The sequence below is a fragment of the Sarcophilus harrisii genome, chromosome 1 (assembly GCF_902635505.1).
Source record: "Sarcophilus harrisii chromosome 1, mSarHar1.11, whole genome shotgun sequence".
NCBI lineage: Eukaryota > Metazoa > Chordata > Mammalia > Dasyuromorphia > Dasyuridae > Sarcophilus > Sarcophilus harrisii.
This window is the reverse complement of record NC_045426.1, coordinates 686176338-686200357: the sequence shown is the minus strand read 5'-3', so window position 1 is coordinate 686200357 and position 24020 is coordinate 686176338. Positions and strand designations below refer to the sequence as shown.

General features: G+C 34.3%; 1 protein-coding gene across 27 annotated transcripts in view; it reads right to left on the bottom strand.

Moving 5' to 3' along the window:
- Positions 1–24020, bottom strand: part of CLIP1 (CAP-Gly domain containing linker protein 1) — a 138933-nt gene that overhangs the window by 38780 nt on the left and 76133 nt on the right. For 15 of the 27 annotated variants that reach the window (XM_031948495.1, XM_031948498.1, XM_031948499.1 and 12 more), the window contains 5 exons: positions 23405–23561; positions 22529–22694; positions 22208–22423; positions 11258–13534; positions 7697–7813 (listed from right to left, as the gene is read on the bottom strand). In XM_031948495.1, coding sequence (XP_031804355.1) covers positions 7697–7813; positions 11258–13534; positions 22208–22423; positions 22529–22694; positions 23405–23561 — 2933 coding nt within the window. The remainder of the gene's footprint in view (positions 1–7696; positions 7814–11257; positions 13535–22207; positions 22424–22528; positions 22695–23404; positions 23562–24020) is intronic. The other 12 variants (XM_031948511.1, XM_031948512.1, XM_031948519.1 and 9 more) reach the window with 1 other exon arrangement.

The following is a 24020-nucleotide window of genomic DNA, read 5'->3' as shown; positions in this document are numbered from 1 at the left end:
GGTAACAGAACTAGAGACAAAGAGAACAGAAAGAAAAGTTTTGGCAAAAAACAAATGATCATTCCTTTGAAAGTACTAAAAGGCATAGGAATCAAAAGAGCTTATCTTAAAATAAGTAATATTTATTTAAAACCAAGAGCAACCAATGTCTGTAATAGAGATAAACTAGAACCCTCCCCCATAAGATAAGGGACAAAGCAAGGATGTCCATTATTACCACTATTATGCAACATATGGAAATAAGCTATGGCAACAAGAAAAAGAAATGGAAGGAATTGAAATAAAAAAAAAAGAATAAAACTATCAATCTTTATAGATGACATGATGGTTAGAGAATCCTGGAGAATAAATTAAAAAATAGTTGAAACAACTTTAGCAAAGTTAAAGAATATAAAATAAACTCACATAAATTGTAAGCATTTCTACTTATTCCCCACAAAATTCAGCAGGAAGAGAGAGAGAAATTTCATTTAAAATAATTGCAGACAATATAAAATATTTTGGATAAAATATTAGCAATTTCCTGCTAAGCAAATCCAGGAACTACACACACACACATATACACATGTACTCGATGACAAAACACACAAATAAGACATATCTAAACAACTGGACAAATATGAATTTTTCAGATATGCCGAACCAATATAAAGACAATTCCTCCTAACCTGACTCAATTACATGTTAATCAAACTACCAAAAAATTATCTTATAGATCTAGAATAGTAACCATAATTCATTTGGAACAACAAAAGATCAAGACTATCAAGGAAATCAATGAGGAGAAAAAAAAAAATAAAGGAAGGCAGTCTAGCAATACCAGATTTCTATTATTTTCTACTATTTTAAAAAGGGTAATCCCAAAATAATCTGGTAATGAATTAAGAAATGTATGATGGATAAGTGAACTAGATTAAGTACACAATTAAAAAAAAAGCAAATGATCATAGTAATATAGTATTTGATAAACTTGAAGATTCAAACTTCTGGGGTAAAAACATATTTCATAAAAATTTCTAAGAAAATTGGAAATTTTTGTAGAAACTAGGTACAGATTTATTATCTCACATCATACATCAAAAGGTAGTCAAAATGGATATATGTATCATAAAGCAAATTAGGGGAGCATAGAAAAATTTACTTTTCAGATCTATTATTAAGGAAAGAACTTATCAATAAACAAGAGAAAATGGGCAGTAAAATGGATAATTGTGATTACATTAAAAAGTTTTTACACTAAAAAAAAAAAAAAAAAAAAAAAAAAAAAAACACCAAGGCAGTCAAGATTAGAAGTGAAGTAGAAACCTGGAGGGTGAGGAAAAGGAGTAATTTACAAGTTTCTTTGATAACTCAATTTTCAAATATATAGGGAACTGAGTCAAATTTATAAAAGGGCCATTCCTCAATTGATAAATTGTCGAAAGATATAATAGACAATTTTTAGAAAAATAAATCAAAAGTATGTAAGTCATATGAAAAAAATGTTCTAAATCACTACTGATCAGAAATACAAAATAAAATTTAAATAATTCTGAGGCATTACCTCATTCCTACTATACTGGCTAACAAAAGAGAAAAGGGCAATGGCAAATGCCGGATGGAATATAGAAATTAATATATTGTTGGCCAAGTTGTAAATTGATACAACCATTCTAAAAAGCAATTCAGAAAAATATCTAAGGGCTATAAAAGTGTGCATACCCTTTTACACAGCAATACCTCTCTTACTAAGTCTTTATCCTAAAGAGATCAAATAAAATAAGACTTACATCTACAAAAACATTTACAGCAACTTTATTTTAGGATGAGGCAAAAATCTGGAAATTGACAGGATGTTTATCAATTAGGTAATAGTTGAACAAGTTATGGTACATGATTATGATGGAACATAATGTGCTATAAAAAATGATATTCAGGATGGTTTCATAAAAAAATAGACAAGACTTGTATCAACTGATTCAAAGTAAAGTGAGAAACAAGAGATCATTGTGTACAGTAATAGCAATATTGTAACAATGATGAACTGTGAAAGACTTATCAATTCTGATCAATATAATGATCTAAGAAAATTCTGAAGAACTCATGTTGAAAAATGAAATCCACCTTCAGAGAGAAGTGAACTCACAGTGCAAAGTGAAGTGTAATTTTTCACTTTTCCTTAGTTTTTTTTTTGCAATATAGCTAATACAGAAATAGGTTTTACATGATTTCATATGTATAACTAATATACTGCTTGCCTTCTCAATGGATGGGAGAGGGACAAAGGAGAGAATTCAGAACTCAAAATTTAAAACAAAAGAATGCTAAAAATAAATGAGTGAAAAAAAAGAAAAATTTCAATGAAATATTTTTAAAATACAAGACGAGAACAGAAGGAAGTTCAAAATTGGACACGGAAGAGCAGAGCTCAGTTGATATTATGTTTAATTTAATATGTACTTTAGTAAAAATTGAGGGTATCATATATAATCCTCTTTTCCTGCTCTCTGTTTATAAAAATGTTCACAGCAATTGATGTTTGTTACATTCATGATAATAAAAAAATGATATAGTTTTATTACTCAGGGATCTAATAGTTCTATAAGATATACATAAATATAAGTATAATAAAAATACAATGTGAAAGTATAATAAGAGAGGCACAAAATGATAACAAAGTTCAAAAGAATGATGATTAATCATAGGAGAGGGAGAAAAAGGAGGAAACTGGGAAAAGGTACATGGAGAATTTGAACTTGGACTAGAAACCAACAAGTCAATAAGCATTTATTAAATGCTTACTATGTTCCACGCATTATGCTAAGTTCTGAGTATACAAAGAGAGACCAAAACAGTCCCTGCCCTAAAGGAGTCTAATGGGGGAGACAATTTACAAATGACTATGTACAAACAAGATAAGTATAGGATAAATTGGAAATAATTTCAAAGGTGAGGAACTATGCATTTCTAAAATATATAGAGAATTTGTAAGAATATAAAGCATCCTCCAATTGAGAAATGGTCAAAGAATACAAGCAACTTTCAGAAAAAGAAATTAAAGCCATTTCTAGTCAGATGAAAAAAAATGCCCTAAATCATTACTGATTAGAGAAATGCAAATTACGACAATTCTGAGGTACCACTCCATACCTCTCAAATTGGCTAAGACAACAGGAAAGATAACGATAAATGTCGAAGGGAATGTAAGGGACTGGGATACTGATACATTGTTGGGAGATTTGTGAAATGATCCAACCATTCTGGAGTGAAATTTGGAACTATGCTCAAAGGGCTATCAAAATGTGTATACCCTTTGATCCAGAAGTACTGGGTCTCTATCCCAAAGAAATCATAAAGGAGGAGAAAGGACCCACATGTGCAAAAAATGATTGTGACAGCTCTTTTTGTAGTGGCTAGAAACTGGAAACTGAATGGATGCCCATCAATTGGAGGTTGGCTGAATAAGTTATGGTATATAAATGTTATGGAATATTATTTTTCTATAAAAAATGATCAGCAGGATGATTTCAGAGAGGCCTGGAGAGAATTACAGGAATTGATGTTAAATGGAATAGAACCAAGAGAACATGGTACACAGCAACAAGATATGTGATAGACATGGCTCTTTTCAATAATGAGATGATTCAGTCCAATTTCAATGGTCTTATGATGAAGAGAGCCATTTGCACCCACACAGAGGACTGGGAGAACTAAATGTGGACGACAACATAGCATTTTTGCTTTTTGTTGTTTGCTTGTTTTTTTTACTTTTTCATCTTTTTCCTTGATCTGATTTTTCTTGTGCAGCATAATTATGGAAATATATTTAGAAGAATTGCATGTTTAGTCTATATTGGGGAAGGAAGAAAAATTTGGAATACAAGGGTGAGTGTTGAAAATTATCTTTGCATGCATTTTGAAAATAAAAAAGCTATTTTCAAAGGGGGGGGGGCACCAACATCAAGGAAAATAATAGAAGGTGGGATTCTAGCTGAGACTTGAAGGAAACCTGGAATTAAGGGGTGGAGGGAGAACATTCCAGACACAGAGGTAGTGAAAATGAATTTAGTTAGAAGTACTGAATCAGCTACCAAGAATGGCTCACTCTCCATAGCATAACTCATTTATTTCCTCTCCAACCACATAGTTACTATCTCTGATCAGCTCCTCATCACCTCTCATTTCCTAACTCCACTCCTGGGTTCCAATCTCTTCTCTCTCCATTTTATAACCCACTCAGTTGGCAAATTAAAAATATAAGCTAGCTCATGGCCTGCTCTTGCTCAAGAACGATAATGATGCACATTGTCTTTAAAATAAACTTCAAATTTTTTAGTGCAGCAAATTTAGAACCCTAGACAATCTGGCTCCAGCTTACCTTTTCCTTCTCAGTGCACTTTACATTCTAGGCAAATGGGTCCATCTGCCATTTCCTTCCTACACACACTTGTACCAGCTTTTCTCCCTTCTTAGAATCTATTCCCCTCCCCCCCCTTACCTTTGTCTCTCAAATGCCTAGATTAGATCTTATGCCACTTTCCCTTTAAATCTTTGCTGTTCTCATACTGTCATGCATACACAGCTCTGTCTACATGTTCTCCTTCAGAGGAGGGCGTATATATCTGTGTGGCTAGCGTACCTAATCAGCACAGTGTCTGGCAATGACAAAGGACAACTGGAGAGTACTAGGACAGAGGCCATGAGATTGCCACTGTCTTGCCACTCGTTTCAATGATTCTGGAAGAGAGAGTGAGGGGAAGACTTGATGCAGTTCTGCAAGTCACATCATCAGCCCCGTGATATCATTGCTCCAGACTGAAAACTGAGGATCAACACCAGTTAGACAGAGAACATTATTTCAGGAAGAAACAAAGGAACAAAGCTGGACTGCACAAGGCATATTAAGGAAATACAAGAAGCCTAGGACACTTGAAAACACAGAGTGAGAAAGAAGGCTGAGAAGGAAGGTCAGAGCCAAATGGGGGGAAATGGAAAGATCAAGTCAAGGCACTGGATCTTTTTCCTATTGGCAGTAAAATATAATGGAAGCTTAAGAAATAGAAGAATGGTGTGCAACTGGGCTGGAAGAAAATACAAGATGTAGAATGTACTAGATACAAAAGACTAGGAAATGAGTTAGAAGATAATACAACAGACCAAAAGGCCTAAACTGAAATGACTGCCATGGCAATGGAGAGGAAGGGATGTATCTTGGAAAAATTGAGGTGGCAGAAGCAAAAGGCCTTGAAGAAGGGACCCTGAAACTCTAAAAATCCTCTAAGGAGACAAATCTTCAACTATGCCTCAGTGAGGGATCCAGGCCGAGGGACAAACAGTTTCATTCTTGTTATCTAGGTGGGGTCGGTTCAGTCCTAAAACTCATTGAATTCAATTCAAATTCAACTCAAGGTGAAACCCAGCTTAAAATTCCACCCTTCAACTGGTAATTAAAGCTCCTCTTATAAAAGAGCCAATCTAAAATCCTCTCTTTGCAGAGGCTCCAAACATACCATGCTATGCCAAGGAGTCTGCCCACTGGAATAATATTCTTTTCCAGTGTTATCCTCTCTTTATCCTCACCTATTTCCCTAATGAGACTTTAGGCCTCTCTGTCAGGATTTCTAACTTTACTTCCCAATCCCTATAATAAACTTCTTTTATCAATCTAGGTTTTTGGGTCTGTAAATACCTTTACAGAGAATCTCTGCGCTGCCAGAAAGGAGTTCCCCAAAACTCCCTACCCTTGCACTGAATCCCAAGGTGGTACAGGGGAGCTAAATCTCTCCATTTAGTTCCCTGAACCCTGAACCTGCCACTCGACCTTATCATTTAACTCCCTGACAATCAGAAACCCTAATCTCATTTTGGTTCCCTAAATCTAGACTATCAGTCTTAGGAGTGTATCTGAGGGGAAAGGAAAAAAAATCATAAATGATTAGGAAGAATAGGAAGGTAATGAAATGATTTTTGGAAATTTTTAGAAAATCCAGGTTAAGGCTAGAAAAGAAATAAGAAGTATCATGCTCACTTTAACATTAAAGATTTCTAAGCCTTTCTAGATTTTCAAAAAAGATGGAGATTTTTCCTTCTAGTTTTTTTTTCTTTAGATCACATCCCTCAACCTTTTTTTCCCCCAACAAGTCTTTTTAGCTCAAGAGTAACACATCATTTTCTTTTAGTGATTCTTTGTAACTTTTATAGTTCTGATATCTAAAAACTAATGTTGACTTATATTTATATTAAAATCTGTATTTTTTTTTTAAAAAAAGCTTAATTTGTCTCCTCTTGCTTACATTATTTCACAAAGCTCTTTTCTCCATTTCTAGTGTCTCAACTCTAATCTCTGTGGTTTAACAAAATTACTCCCACTAACTCAAAAATCTTAAATGGTTCCTTCTGCAATAAGATAAAAGACAGGCCCTTTGCCTAGCTTTTGGCTTCTTCCTTTTTTGCAAACTAGATTTTCCAGCCTTATTTCACATTACCACTACCCCCCTCCTACATGAGGACCATGTTCCAGTCAAACCACCTCAACGTTTTAGTACCCATTTTTGTTCACTCAGTCAAATGCTTCCTCATGTTTGAATGGATTTTTCTTTATTTCCATCTTTCAGAATGAAATGGCCAGGAGTGTGCTGGACAACAAGAAAGAAGAACCATCCAGTGGATTTCCAATACATTTAAACTTAATCTGCATTGTTGTTATTTTCTCCATCACTCTTTAAAGTCCAGGCAATCAACAAATCATAAATTAAGCCTTAATTTGGAGTATTTCCCTCCTTTCAAAACTGAAAACTTAACAACCAGATGAGAACCTCGCTTTAACAGTCCCTGTATCAAGGTTCATCTCGAGCACTACTCCTCCTACTAGAAGTGTTTCTTAGATACTCCCCAGAAAAGAGTTCCCTTGTCTTACTCTAGCTTTCCTAGACTTCATTGAAATCTGTTCTTTGCCTTAATCACCTTCTCATGTATATATTTATTATAGTTCCTTAGAAAACTTCTAAAAAGGCAGGAACTATGTCCTTTTTAGATCTTTGTGTGCCCAGCACTAGGCAAAGTAGCTCCATGTAGTGCCTTAACAAATGTTCAATGAGGAAATCACACAGGATGTTTCAAGGTCTATAGCTCCTTTCCCATACAACCTTTTTACATACTAATAGTGAAAAAATTTTCTGTGCTAGGAAAAAAATTCACTAATGCCCTAAGAAAATTACTATGTGTTTTTGGTAGAGGAGAAATAGGGTACAGTATTGTTTTGAAGAATTTTTAAAATATGCTACACAAAAAAGAAGGACTAGATAAAATAACATGAAAATCTATAATTACAATATTAAGCTAATAAAAGAACTGATACCAAACCCAGTGCTAAGAAATGAAATAACAGCAAAAAGAGCAATGAAGGAAAAAGAAAAAGGAATTTGTGCAACATAACCCCAACTCCATTACCCAATCAATGGCTCTCTTCCAACAGTTTAAAAATCATTCTTTAGAATACTACGCTTTTAGGTTTTTTCTAAACTTTTACTATGAAGTGCTGTGATTATGTATTTTTTCAGCATTTCCATGTTAACAAGACATGAAGTTGTGTATGCGAATATGGAGTCCATTTAAAAGTACATCAATGTTACAGTCAAATGTAATTCAAATGAATGACCAAATATCCAATAAAATCAGTAGCAATGTTTTTTCCAAATAAAAAGTAACTTAAAATTACTTCATTTTTCAGTTTTTCATTTGTTTGCCTGGTATCCTCCAAGGAAGCAAGAGTTTCTGTCTTCTCTTTGGTCATCTGTTCCATTAGCTGCATGGCATCTTCTGCTGTTTGAGCAACCTAAACATAAGAAAGCATGATAAATTTTAAGGTACCCTGATAGATAATGTTTTCAATTAAAGCTCTCTAACAACAATGAATAGTCTGATTTAGTCCAGGGAAATGTGTTACACTGTTCAAATAAATAATTTCTATGTAATTGAATTTTCTCACTCAAAGTAATCAGGTATGACATCTGATTCAAATGGTGATATACCTGTTATTATTAAGTCAAGGTCTTTGGGGATCAATGAGGGTTTGGAGAAAAAGCTTTAAAAAACAGTTTTATCTTTAAACAGAAATAAAAGTTAATTCTGAGGAATTTAAATGTAAATCAAGCATGTTTTATCATGTAGAATACACATATAAGTGTATTAGGCAAGCTAATAGTAGTGAATAGAGGTACGGCTATGAGCAGAAGAAAATGTGAAGGTCAATAGATTATTGCAAGACAACCCAATTGTTGCTGCAAGAACAATAAGTAATGTGGAAAAATGTAACTTTAGCTAGAGTTTAGTTTTACTGTTTCCTTTGATCTAATAACACTTAAATGAATGGTAACAGTATCATGATTTGCCCATTACAATCTGGGAAACCTCTGATGAAGTTTTCAGATTTTAAATGCATAAATGACAAATGAAATTGAAAGCCAAGCAAAAGATGCTATCAGTTTGTACCTATCTTATTGTTGGACTTAAACTGAAAAAGATAAAATATAGCAACATTTTTTCAATGCAAAAAGTAATTATTATTTTCATTCACTGTTTTGCAATTTAGCTTTTTGTGACATTCAATAAGTTACTTGCTATTGAGATTAGATATCCAGTAAAGAATCATCTTTAAAATGCTCTTAAAATGTTTTATGTTTACTCAAAAACTAGTTAAAGGTATTCAAAGACAACTAAGGAACAGTCTTGATGGGGGATAGAATTTCTGTTTTATTGTTTTATAAATAGGTCAAATGAGCTTAAGAATGCTTTAATAATTTCATACTTCAGTGAAGAAACCAACAAGGAGTAATTCTGTTCTGGGCATATGGTTACTAACAGGGCAGAACTGGTTGCTGGAGTAGAAATGATGGGAATTATTATATGAAAATTTTAGACTAACATATAATTATCCCTTCCACACTGCCAAAGTTAGAGGCATGGTGCACCAATAATGTGAAAAATCTGAATAAAAATTTTTGGCCCTCTCTTTATACCAGAGAAGTTTTAAGTTTTTTTCTTTTTCTTCTATGGGGTGTTTAAAGTACTTTATTGTAAAATTTGACTTAAGTATCTGATCACAGGCTTGTGTGTGTGGGTCTATTGTCTATGGCTTTCGTAAAATTCTCCCAAAATCCCCATTTAGTTTCTTACGCTCACATGTGATAAATCAGAACCACAATGGGGAAAGTCATGATGTGGAAGGAATAACTATATTTTAAAAGGCTCAAAACAATAGCAGGTAGAAACCAAGTACTAAAAATCCACAAGGGAAATAGTGTAGAAGAGAAATGATGTTATTAAAGTAAAAGAAATTCTGAAGACAGAAAGAAAAACAATTCCAGTGAGGAAGAAAAAAGAAAGCTATAAAGAGACCATTGTGACAATACAAGGAATTTGCTATTTGACAGAGTAAAAAAAAAATATTGGCTCCAGAGTCAGTCTGAAATCCTACCTCTAATACTAAACTGTGTGACTTTGGTCAAGTTATTCTGTTCCTAAGCCCAGAGAAAGAGGGTTGGACAAGATGGCCTGTGAAGTCCTTTCCAGCAGATCTAGGATTGTATGATAGGATGTTTAAAAAAAAACACACACAAAAATATATACAAAAGAGGCAGAGGATGGATATACCTAGTATAGGGCTGAGTCATGAGACGCATTTGGAAAAAAAAAGTACAACAAAAAACCAATGTTTTTTTAATTAAAAAAAAAAAACTATAGTTGGGAAATAGGAATATGCAACAAAAAGGTAGGACTGCTTTTTGGGATAGATGGCCAGATAAATAATAATTAACCATGCCACCCAATTCTCATTTTGCTTTTGTTTTCTATGCCAAGAAAAATTACCTCTGGATTAGGAAAGCTAGCACAAAAGATGATTAATAGGGAGGAGATTAATCAAGAAAAGCAGGGCAATTATAAGAAAGCTCTAGCTGTCTTAATGAGTTCAACCTACCTGCCCAGATAAACTACATTTTAGGTACTCAAAGAAATTGTTGCAATGATTACTGATGACAAAGAGTATTGTCAGTATCTTTGAGAGACTACTGAGAATAAGAAATGGGTAAATGCCCCAGTCTTAAAGAAAGGGAAAATAAAAGAGACTAAAAACTTAACCAGTGAATTTGACTTCAATTCCTGCTAAAATTGTTGAATATATGAAAAATAAAATTGGTAAACTTTTAAATCAAGGGGGAAAGCTGTAGAAAATATTTTCACAGTTTACCTAGATTTTAAGAAAGTATTTGATAAAATCTTTCAGATATTCTTGTAGAAAAAACAGATTTGGAATTCAATGAATGATCAAATCCCCTAATTAATAGTTTTTTTGTCAGATTTCCAGTGAAGTGCTCCAGTTTTTTTATTCATGGCTTGAATCAAATTTGTAAATAATACAAAGCTGAGGAGAGCAAATACACTGGATAATGAAGCCAGTTATCAAAAAGATCTTGATAAGAGGACAGCACTGAGATGAATTGAATTAAATAAAATCCAGTACATTTGTGTTCAAAAATTGACAAGATGACAGGTGTTTTTTTGTTTTTAAAGTCTAGGCATTTTAATGCCTATGAGCCCAAGTTACTCAAAAGAATGTTAGGATACCTAAAAAACTTAATGAGATCTTAGACTGCAGGTATAAGACATATTTTTCGTGAATGAGATTAAGAATGCTGCTGTTCACCCTGATCAGACTACATCTGGGCTATTAAGGTCAATTCTGGCTGTACCATTTTAGGAGGGACATTGATAAGACAGAGATCAAAGAAGGGCAACCAGGACTGTGAAGGGCCCTATAAGAACCAATTGAAAATAAGTGATGTTTGGCCTATGGAAAATAATTGAAAGACTTCACATGAAAGAGTAAATTACATTTGTTTTGTTTGACCCCACAAGACAGAACTAGGAGTAGAGCATGAAGAAAGAAATTCAGGGTTCATGTAAGGAAAAACTTTCTGGCCCTCAAAGCTGGAAGAAGCTCCCTGTGGAGGAGAGTCTTCTTCATAGAGGTCGCCAAGTGCAAATTGAATGACCACTTGTCAGCTATACTGCAGAGGGAATTATTTCTAGATACAAACTAGATGCCTCTGTAAGCCTCTTCCAATTCAAATGCAATGATTTTGTGAAGTGCTCAATATGGAAATAAAGTATATCCTTAAATCACTGAAGTTACCTGCTTCATATTTGACTTCATCTAATATAGATGTTAGTAATTATTAGTAATTATATAGATGGTCAATACCTCAATCTTTGGAATTACCGTGTATGACTGAAGGGTCTCTAGCTCTCTAATTCTCAGAGTAAGCTTGCTCTTGTCTTTCCGCAAGATCCGATTCTCACTCTGTGATTCTAGGAGGTTTGCTGAAATATTACTGTTGGTTTTGGCTAACTGACTAATCTCCTTCTGGAGAGTAAAGTAGTTCTCTGCCATCTTCTCCTTCTCTTTCAACTCCTTCAGAAGCTCTTCCTTCTTCAGCATGACTTCTCTATGGTCAGCAAGGAGATTGTTATTCTCTTGTATTAGTTTAGCTTTCTCGGCAGTGGTCACCTCATGGCTTAGCCGGAGATCTTCCAATATCTTGGTGAGGCAGCTGTGCAGATCTTGCAACTCTGACTTGGATTTGGTCAAAGAAGCAAAATCATTTTTCAAACTGTCTATTTTGGCAGCAAGCTGAGCAGTCTCTGCACTCAAAACTTCCTTTTCCTTAACAATTTTCACAACTTGTTGCTCTGATTTTCCTTTCTCCTGGGCCAGGATTAGATTCTCAGATTGAAGTTCTTTATTGCAAAGTGTTGATTTTTCTAATTCCTGCTGCAGGAACACAATTTGACTTTGTAGTTTATTATTTTCTGACAGAGAACTCTCCTTGTCCTGCTCTCTAGCTTCTCTTTCAAGGATCAAGGCCTGCTGCACTTCATTGACCTCTTCATTTAATTTCTGACATTCTTCTTGCAAGCTATACCCATCCTGAAGCAAGATATCCTTTTCAGAATAGCAAGTCTTAAGTTCAGCTTCCAAATTTTCTTTGATTTCCAACAGATCAGCATATTCCTTTTCTAAATTCTTTTTGGCTCCCTCAACTTCTTCTAGCATCAAAGAAAAATCATGTTTGTTGGTCAATAGTTCTTGGCTTTCTTTTTCTTTATCCTGAAGCTCCTTCTTCAGAGCCTCAATAGTACTAAGAAGTTTCATCTTCTCTTGAACAATGATTCTTCTGTTGGCAGTTTCTTGATCAAATTTCCTTTTAAGGTCACTCATGGCTTTGAGTGAAGTGTCTCTTTCTTGAAGCAAGCTTGTTTTTTGTGTTTCTAACACAGATGTTTCTTTTAGGAGACCATCCAGCTGCTTTTTAAACTTTAAGGACTTCTGACAAGCCACTTCTTTCTCTGCAGCCAGATAACCAATCTTCTCATTCAGAGCTATCTCTTTGTGAGCAGCATCTTCTGAGCATTTGACAAGTTTTTCAGAGAGCATTTTATTTTCATTTGAGAGTTCTTCATTTTCGAGCAAAAGCCTATTCTGAGATGAAGTCAAAGTTTCTTTTTCTTGTAGAAGTTGGATACATTCAGAATCTGTAATCTCCCTACTGGTTTTAATTTCTTCAAGAAATTTCATTAGACTTGCTTTTGAAGACTGAAGCTCCACAGCCACTTTCTCTGCATCTTTAAGCAACTTATTTGAGTCATCCAGCTGAGTCTGCAGCCTGTTAATTTCCATGCTAAGCGCCTGTTTGTCATGGAGAACTGCTTCCAAGCCAACATTCAGTTTTTCTTGTTTCCTGAGTAGTTCATCTTTCTCACTCTGTAGATCCTTGTTATTTTGAAGAAGATCATCCTTCTCTTTCTTTAAGGCTGCACACAGAGTGTTAAGGCCTGACTGCTTTTCCAAGTACGACTTCTTCTCATTTGTGAGCTCTTCAACTTCTTGTACCAAGTTTTTTTGATCTCTTGCCAGTTCTTCAAAGGAGTTCTGAAGCTTTAGGACAATATCATCCTTATTTTTAGCTAAGGTAATATTTTCAATAGTAAGTTTCTTCAGCTGATTCTCTAATTCAACCTTTTCCTTATGATTCTTCTTGGATTCAGTAATTAAGGAATCATTATGTCTCTGAAGGTCTTCTACAAGGGTCTGCATGCTTTTTTTGGAAGCTTGCAAGCTATCATTTTCTACATTTATCTTCAAGAATTCTTCCTGAGCAGTATTAATTTCTTCCAGTAACTTTTCTCTCTCAATATCTAAAGCTTCTTTGTTGAGATGCTCTTCCTGATACAACTTTTCTACATCATGCTTTTCTTCTAGGATTTTTTCCTTCTCCAAATTAAGAGTTTCATTTATTAACCACAGCTTCCGCTGGTCTTCCTGCAGTAAAGAAATCTTGGCCTCCACCTCAACAAGTTTTGATAAGAGTGAACCTTTGTCTAATTTTAAAGCATTCCCCTCCTCTGCAAGAAGCTGCTTCTCTGATTTCAGACCCCTCAGCTCTTCTGACATTAGTTCAATCTCTTTTTTGGTTGATGCTAACAAATAAGTTAGAGACTAAAACAAAAAGGTAGGGAAAAGGGGGAAAAAAATCAAGTCAAGCAGACAAATGCAAGCGGATTAAGGCTGAACAAAAGTTATTGTAATTCAAATTTAGTAGGCATAACTATCAATGAGTTCCTTAGCTAGGAGGATTATGGGAAGAAATGATTAAGTAGGAAGTCTAACAATATCAATTTACATTTAAGACTTGTAACTTTTCAAAGTACTTTCATAGTTATCTCACTTTATATTGTCTTACCATCTCATTTTATCTTCCTTCCACAATATCTAAATCCAATGCCTCTTCCTGGCATGGAAGTGACACTGAATTCTCAAGGATTAATGTCAGCATTGTGCAAGCTCTGGCTACCAAGCCATATTAAATTCAATTAAAGTCCCAGCAATAGATTATATCTACTGCCTAAGGACCAGCCTAAGTACAGAGAGGCTCATCCTGGTGGTTGGTCATGACAATCTATGAAATGCATACGAATATAAAATAGCCTGGAGTTCCATGCAATCCCTTTCTGATTTGATGCTGATGTGTTAGAGTAATGGAAGAGAAATCAAAAGGTGTTGAGAATTACTATACTAGCTAAAATGTTAAAAATTTGCAAGAAAGGAGAAATGGAATGGGGGAGGACCATTTAGGCAGCAACTCCCTTAAGACCAGTAGCAATAACGTTTTTATCCTCTCCCTCCTTCCCACCCTGTCCCACCAACAAAATTTTGAAATTACCTTAGAATTTCATTATTAGCATTTAGAAACATAGAGCCTAACTATTTTTACAAGCATCTTCTTTGAAGAAATTCCAATAACAAATAAGTTTTTGAAGGTGAGGTTCAACCAAAATAAATGAATATCAACATAAGATCCATCCTATCCAACCACAGAAATGTCAAACAGAAAGCAACAGGAAAAGGGAACTACGAAATTAGCTAAGGTCCCAATATACAAGTAAAATATAATCATTAGCAAAATAACAAAGGGTTTTAAATCTAAGGATATGCTACTTGACACTAATGGAGGAAATCACAGCTACTATCCCAATTGAGTTCACTATGCATTTGTTATGCAATCTCAATTAAATTTTTCTTCTCACACAGTAAACCCTTTATATTTTTCCTGACTCTCTAGCCCACTCCACACAAGATCTGTCCAAATGTCTTCTTGACTCAGCTATACCATCCTCCCTTAAGTGGAAGACTTTGCCTCTTACTTTATTGATAAAAGAGTCCATTTGTTATAAGTCTCCTTCTTTCCCCACCCCACAGTTCAATGCTTGTCAACATCATTCATTTTCCTCAGATTTGCTTTAATCTTTGGCAATGAGGTGGTGCCCCTGCATTTGTGTCCTTATTCTAGGAGCTTACCTCTTTGATAATTGACTCTCTCACTACCTACTTCACGTTCTCCATGTCTACTGGGACTTTTCAGAATACTTACAAACATGACCAGGCTCTCCTATCCTTAAAAAAAAAAAATCTTTCAATTGATCCTATCATCCCTACAAGAAAATTCCTCCAAAAAATTCAAGTACATTCACTTGTTTCTCCTCTCCCATTCACACACGAACTCCTTGCAATTTGGCTTCTGCGCTTACCACCCCACTGAAACTTCTTTCTCCTAGCTTCTGAGAACTTTTTCTCAGTCCTTCTCCTTCTTGACATCACTGCAGCATTTGACTTTGTTGAACATCACTCCTGTTTGGCCACACTTTTTCCTGGATTGCCATAGTTCTGCTCTTTCCTGGTTGTCCTTTTTATGTCTACCCATGAGCCACCTCGGTATCCTTTGCCAGACCATCATCCATCTTCAATCCACTAAGTGTCAGTATTTCCTGAGGATCTGTCCTACATCTTCTTTTCTTCTCTCACTACATTCATTGATTCCATCAGCTGCCATGAATTCAATTATTATATCTATGTAGAAGACTGTCAGAATGTAAATTTTTTAATGTAGAAAATTTTCTGATGAGAGGATAGCTTGGCAAAAATTATCCGGCTTTGGGAAGCTTTTTCAGAATTTTTTCTTTTTTATTAGCTATGCTTTTAGTTTAACCTTTCTTTTATATTTAAAAAATACTATTCATATTTTGAAATTTGGGTTTTACTCAATGGAAATTTGTAAGTACAATCTCATTAAATAAGAATTTGATACAAATGTAATGGAAACTTTTACAGGATCTAGTTTGGATCTTTTTCATATGGCACTTAAAATAACATGAAATATCAAATAGACTGTCTTATGAGGAAAAAAATTCAATTTCATAAAATTTTCTGTGACAAATTTCTGGGTATATCTAATATGGACTATAAAATTGGGCAAGTGTGTGTGTATGTGTATACAGCATTCTGGGAGTTACTTTGCCCAATTGCATGCTAATAAACCTAACCATCTAAGTCAAATGGATGAATATTTACAAAAATATAGACTGCCCAGATTAACAGAAGAGGAAATAAAATATTTAAGTAGCCCTATTAAAAAAAAATAAACTAAAGAAACCATCAATGAACTCCCTAAGAAAAACCCTCCAGGGCCAAATGGATTTGCCAGTGAATTCTATCAAGCATTTAAAGAACTACTAATTCCAGTATTATATATTTAGAGAAAATAGGAGAAGAAGAATTCCTACCAAATTTTATGACAAAGATATGGTGTTCATACCTAAATCAGAAAGAGCCAAAGCAGACAATAGAAGTATATAGTTCAGGCACCAAAAGTCCTAAAAGATAGAGGTTGTTGTTATTTCTCACTTTACAAAAAAAGGAAACAGAGGTTTAAAGAGATTTAAGTGATTTGCTAGATCTGAAGTGGAAGGTGAACCCCAAATTACAATGTCATGCTGCCCTAATATATTAATCTAGTGTTTTAATGTTTAAAAAATGTTTTACCTATTTAAGAAGAAATATAGTATGGCACAACAGAACAAGCATAAAATCAGAAGTCAGAAAAATAGTTTCTAACCAGTGGGTTGCTAATTACTCAGGACATATTCACTACAAGAAGTCTATCTCAAGAAATATCTCACTATAAGAAAGAAAGGGGCAATGTGATTTGGCAGAGGAGGGCTGAAATTGGAGTCACAACCTGGTTTTAACTTCTGACATTAGTCATGTGACTGACTATAGGCAAATCTCTTAAGCTTTGTGAGCTTCAGTTTCCACCACAGTAAAATGGGGATAAATACTATCTGGAGTGCCTACCTTACAAGGTAGTTGTGAAAATCAAATGAGATAAAATACATAAAAGTGCTTAGGAAACTTTAAATAGTTATGTCAGTGTCAGCTATAATTTTTAAATAAGTATGCCTTCTATAGATCAAATAAATGCCTATGCATGTAAATACTATTTTTGAAATTATGTACATACTATTGTGATTACAAAAATATAAAATCACTTAAAGCGCTACTGAATTCAGAGTAGCTTTTTCCTATCATGTATTTTCTCAACTAAAACTAAAAGCATAATTAACATGCTGTAGTTCACAAAATTGGGAGAGTCGCTGAATGATAAAGCAAAGATCAAAATTAACAGGATAAACTAAGATGCTGCATGCACTCAGAATAGGGACAAAAAGACTTATTTAAAACTAGATATTAACTCAATGTCAACTTCAAAAGAATACAAGGTCCATGAGGTCAAGGATTGGTGTTTTTGTCATATTGCCAGTGCCTAGCACATAATACGCACTTAAAAAACATTTACTGAATTAAAAATGAGAAATGTATAAAAGTAAAAATGTTTATCTAATTACGTAATTTTTAGAAAAGTTTTTTAAAATATAAAATAATACTCACAACAAAGATGTCAGAACAACCAAACTGCCTCAACCAGCAAATTATGAAGCTCCTTAATAAGTGCATGTCAACCAAGTGTAACACCAGTTTTAAATATAAACTCATTTGCAAAGCACTATACAAGATGACAGATATTACAAGTAAATCTCACATAACAGCAAAATGCTGACAAGGACAGGGTGAGTCTACAAAAAGCATGGAAGGAAATGGATCTAAACCTAATCATTTCAAGAATACAAGAAGGCAAATAAAATTAAAATGGAAAATATCTATCAGAATATTGACAGCAGTCTATTTTTGTCATCAGTAATTGTGGAACTACTTTTTAGATCAACACCTTAATGCCAGATATGCTATATAAAATGTAGAAATTGCTTTCAAGTAATGATTATCAAAAAAGAAGAAATCCATCCTGGAAGTAACAATTTTCAAGACACCCAGAGATAACTTTTCAAGCTTCTTTATGAGAAGAGTCTATGCATGTGTGACTGGATTCTTCAGTGAAATGGAAGAAATAAAAGGCAGATCCTTAAAAACAGTTCCCTAAGGTAGACCACATCTTCATATTCATATAAATCACTGAGAAACACAGAAAAGACTTTCCATGTTTGTTGATAACTATCTCACCCACCCAAATGTGATTTGTTAGAAATAAAACCTCCCTTCCAGAAGAGTGTCTTCCTTGTTTAGGGGCAGCACTTTATACTGAAGAGAAAAGTGGATTAGGTATCTAAAGCATCTAAGGAACTGGGCCTCAAGACAAGTCATTTCATCTCTGTAAGCCTCACTTTGTTCATCTGTAAGGAACTTTCCAACTATACATCTTACAATTATATGTTGAAATCTTACAGGACTCCTAGACAGAAACAACTTCACAAAGACAATTTTATTCCTGACCTAGGAATAAACCTGGAAGAAAAAATGTTCATTACTGCCATGAAGAGTGTCCTGGGCACAGTCCAAATAGAAGAGTCGTTCTCTATGGGTGTTGAAGGTCTCCAGATGGTCCAGTTTAAAGATGGTAATTTGCTGTCTTCATTGAAACCTAGGACACATCAGTGCCTCCTCAATGAGTTCCATGGCCACCCAAAACTGACCTAGTAATTTATGCAAGAAGAACCAAGTGAAGGAAGAGTGAGAATGTGTGTTTTTGTGGGTCTGCACATGTGGTGTCTGTATGAATATGTATGTGTGTGTGTTTATGTGTGAGAAAGTATGATAATGTGTGTCTGTATGAATAAGTATGTGCGTGAGTATGTGTGTGCATGCGCATTTATATCTTGGAAAACACCACAAATGGATGATAAAACTGACCCAAAACTGAATAGAAGAGTCTAAATCATCTTCAATAAACCATGTAGTACTTTCACCAATTGTTGGCTCCCCCAATATTCATCTTTTTATCACTAATATTCTCCCAGTGATGCTATATATATCACAGTAAATTATGTACCAATCTAATCTCTGAAGAATTAAAATTATAGGCGAACAAATGGGAAATGGAAGCTGCATGTTATAAGCAGCCTACAGCATATTTCCAGTCCTGTATTCCAAGAAGTATACTTGTTTACCCAGCTTCTAGCACAGTACAGGTACTTGATAAATTTCAGTTGATTGACGCATCATCAAGGGCATCATCCACGATATGCATGACTTGAAAAGAACGTAGACTGGACATATAGCAAGAGATAACCACAAACTTCCCAGTGTTGCACTGATATCCAGGAAATATTAGAAGAGCTAGAAAAAAATCCACCAGCATACTGACTAAATTCTCTCTGAATATTTATGGAAGAAAATGAATAAAAATCTCACAGGATGAGAAGACAAACAGCTTGCTATCTGTGTCAGTGAAGTATCTTGGCTTCATAACAACAGTATAAGAAATAACCCCTGATAGATAAAAGGAAAACAAATGGTTTTGTACCAAAAAGTAAGATAAAGTCATTTCTGACATTCTTACATACAAAAAATATCTGAAAGAATTATTTTTTAAGAGCAAAGAAAAAATTATCTTGAATGTTTACAAACAAATAGCCATTACCTTAAAAGGCAAGGGGAAGTAGGCTATTTTTTTTTCTTTCTATCTCATCTAAAATCTCACCCTCTGCAAGAAGCCTTTCCCCACCCTAAATCTTAGGGTCTTCTAAGACAATCCCCAATAACATGGTCTTGAGGGCAGAGACTATTTATGCATTTCTTTGTAATCCCTGGACTTATTACAATGACTGGCACATTATAAGCATTTAATGAATATAAGTATTCATTAAAAGCTTATTACTAACTTTCTGATCTGACTATAAGAAAGCAAATTTATTAAAAAGGTTTTCTACTGTCCAAAAGAATTACTACATCTGTGAAGAGCAATCTAGGCCTAGTGTAAACTAGACTTTTCAGATCTATGATTTCAGTAATGAGGGCACCTCTTTCACTAATGCAGATCATGGACCTTTCATGCTTTAGAAAACAATTCATGTGTTGATGGGCCATAAAATTCAATCTATGATAGCCAACCTCATGGGAATGAGCCTCTCTGAACTTAGATTGGTCCTTGGCTGACAAGTCTGGTAAGAACCATACTCAAAAGCTTTCAAGCTCAGTAAGGTCTGTCACAGTGAGCAGGCACAATCTTCAAGAAACCAGGGTCACAAACCAGGGTCACCTCTACACAGTGATAGAAAAGACCTACAAAATTGTAGAGGATTTTGGCAGAATACCCGATTGTTAAAATCAGGTTTTACTCTTAATTCTCCAGGATTAACCTTTCAATAATTAAAATGACAAGATCTTCATCTCTGATTTCACTGAATAACAAACAGTCACTCTACAGGGATTATGAACTGATGGATGCTATAAAAGTATATTTTTAAAAATTAGGAAGAAAAATATTTTAAATATTTAAATATTTTAGCTTGTCGATTTAGTCTATTCAACTGTAGTGTTATACCTTAAATTATGCAAATACATTTTAAAAACTAAAAATGAGTAAAAATTGTTGATACAAATTAGCTATCATTATACCTTGAGGACATACTGAGTAGCCTATGTTTATACAAAATAAACTGAAGTTATTCAACAGTATGCAAAAATAGTTTTGGAAAAAGGTCAAGAAATGGCGTAAGGACTAAAAAGTCCAAATTTAGGGGGGATTTTTTTAAATTAAAGTGTTAACAAGGTTATGAGCACCTGAAATGAGGTACTGTCTTCCCTTTATGCTTTTAAGAAAAAAATTCCCTGATCAAAAATTATGCTGAATTACCAAAGCTACATCTATCAGTATGTACCATGGCCACAAAAAAATGAAATTACTAGCATCTACCAAAACTGGCAAATTATTAGATGTGAAATCCAAATCAGTAACTCATTAAACAATGTTGTTGTTCTTATTCAAGTCTCTAATGGTATTTGTGACAGGAAAAATGATAAAATTGAGAGCAAGTATAGAATAATGAGCAGCTATCCAGGTTTTAGCAACAAGAACATCTGAATTCCAGCTCTACTTCTGAGAAAGACTGGATGATGGGACCCTATCCAAGCCTCTCAATATCGTAGGGCCTCTGGAAACTATGAGACTTTCAACTGCAGAAAAGATACAGAACTGAATTAGTAGATGGAACTTTTTCACCAGGAAATTCTCTTACCAAATAAAATCTAAGTCTGGACCATCCCTCCAAAGGCAATAAATATTTTTTTGTTTTGTTCCTAAAACCAAGAGTTTTTTTTTCTTAATATACATTTCTGTTAACAGAATGTAATGTACTCATTAGTACAGGAAGCTTTAGTGAAGCTATTAAGTTGGAACTCTTTAGGAGAATGAGTATCTAAAATGCTACATTTTAATCTATTCAGCTTTAGGATATTAACTAAGTCACAAATTTTAATATTGTATTAAAGGATGGGCCATTTCTATATAATGTTACATAGGATTTGCTTCAAGTTCTACATGCAATTCCCTAAAGGAAGTATCTAACATATACCAGTGTTTTGTTGGCATTGAATATATTTGTTGAATTGAATCTATCATAGTTTCCTTCCACTAAATAAGTAATTCTTTAATACCATGAAAAATAGATAGAGGCAAATAGTAATCATTCTTTAAGCAATAAAAAACTGAGACGAGGGCTAAACCCCAGTCCATAATAGTGTCAAAATACACAATAAATACCAGATAATTTCAACACACCCAATATATACATCTCTGAAAAGATGCCTATGAAGACAAATTCAACATTTGAGTAATTTGGAAAATATTTCCTAAGTTCACAACCGTCTTCCCAAAATATTTATGCTCCCTTTATGTAGACATATGAAAAGCTGGGACCAAGAAGCCGTTCTTTTCATGGCTCTATTGTACTCCTTTCTTATGAATATCTGCAGCCAATCTCATATTCCAGGTTTTGTTTCCCTTAATATATTATATTCTCTTGGCATTTGCCTTTTATTCTTCTTGGACATTAATTACCTGCCGATTAATTACTGACTCTCCTAACACTGATGCAAGTTGATAACAAAGAGCCAGTGATAGCAGGTACAAGTCTAAGGAAGGAATACTCTTCTCTACAATGAAAATTGGACTTTTTAAAAAACAAAGACACACTTAAACCAAGAAGCAAGACACAGGCAAAATCTGGATTTTTGTGTGGTAGTCTAAGAAGATAAAGGTTACAAATTACCCAAAGAAGTATAAAACTCACTACTAGATGATGCAGACCATACACTGGCTCAATTTCTACGTCAAATCACAGTAGACTGAAAATGTTATGTATCCAAATTTAACCTAACAGGTAATAAATCTACTTTTACAAATAACACAATAGCCAAATGTCATACGGTACAGCCTCTTAGAAATTTTCAAATATGCTGCCACATTAACCCTTTACTACGTACTTTGGCTTTGTCAGCTTGCTTTTTCAGTTCTTCCATCTCCTTCAATAAATCAGTGTTCTTCCTTTGGGCCTCTTTCAGGGTTCCCTCAGTATCCAACAAAGCTTTCTTCAGACTATGCAGAACTGCTTCATGTTTTGTGATTGTCTCAGAATTGGCTTTTTCATGTCTAGCTTGGAGGTCTTTGCACTGGCTATGGCTTACCTCAATTTGCTTTTCCTGCAAGAATCCAGAATGTTAGAATTCAGGCCACCCAACCATATAAGAGATGAAAGTTCTCTCTGCCCCATAACCAACGAATGCTCCTACTTGTTTTCCTCTTACCAGATCTAACACTTTCTTCTGTAATTCCTTCTTTTCTTCCTCATGCTTTGCAATTATATTCTTCTGATCTTGCTCAGCTTTCAAAGTTGCTTCCCCAATACTTTTCTGCAGAAGAGCTGCTTCATCATTTGCCTTTGAAAGCTGGAGCTGTAATTCTTCCACAAATCTAGAAGGAAAAAATTGTCAGACTTTATAAGGAAAACCATTCAAAACTTTGAAATAATAAATGTGAAAAAGCTATAATGTATAAATATTTCTCATAAAACTAAACTTATATCTGCAAATCAACATGATTTGATTAGTGAGAGTGACATTCATGTAGAAGCAGCTGCACCATGGGCCTCTTCCAGCAGATGCGGAAGTTCTCCCTTATGTTCCCTCCCCTATTCAAATGTGAGCTCCTGGAGAGCAGGGGCTATCTGATTTTTCTCTTGGAATCCTTAACACCTAATGTAGCACTTTGCATATAGCAAATATTTAACCAATGCCTTATTCATACCCATATCCATTCACAAGAAAAAAACAAAACAAAATACAGTTCCAAAAACTTCTCTGCATAAATGTCTTTTACCTTTTGTTAATAAACTCCAAAAGATTCTATATATAGCAATGCAAAGGTCTTGCTTTTCCACAAACAGTAATATCCCCATTTTACAACTTAAAAAGAAAAAAAATTTTATCTTTCAAACAGTAATATACTCATCACAGATTTAAAAAAATTTTTTTTACCTTGCCTCTAATGTAAAGACCACATTTTAAAGACAATGAAAGGTGCCCACCATTTTTGAAGATACGTGCCTACTTAACATTGTTATTTTAAGACCCAATATGAAGCAATTACAACAACACACACAAATAACATGACACTCAACATACTTATCTTTCAGCCTAAGTTCTTCATTCATTTTTGTCAACTGGGAAGAATTATCTCCAGACATCTTCATGATTTCTACAATTTCACTTTCTAGTTTTTCCTTTGTTTCCATTAACTGCTGCTCTCTTTCATCCTTCTCTTTAAATTTCTCTTCCATATCTGATTATAATATTAAATAATGACAATTATTATAACAAAAATTTCCCTACTATACAAAATGAACAACTTTCAAAATATATAGAAATTTAGCAGAAAAATCAAAATCATGTAGAATAAGAAAATGTACATTTCATTGTTGTTTTATTGTTTGCTGGTAGGGTTTTCTGAAAGATGCTCTTCACTAAGCCTATAAAGATGAGTTTATAACCATCCCTTCTGGCTTCCTTGAAGGGCTAGAGCAAATCCAACCTTCTGCAAGATGCAAAAGCCAGTTCTCACTGTGTACCCTCTATCCTGTGACTTGCCTTTGAGAATAGATCCCATTCACACTGAGCATATTTTGTGTGTAGTTCGCCTGTTTTCTTTCCTATTACAATGTGAGTTCCCTGAGGACAAGGAAGGAGTTTTTTTGTTACTTTGTATCCCCAGTGCTTAACAAAGTACTGGACACACAGTAGG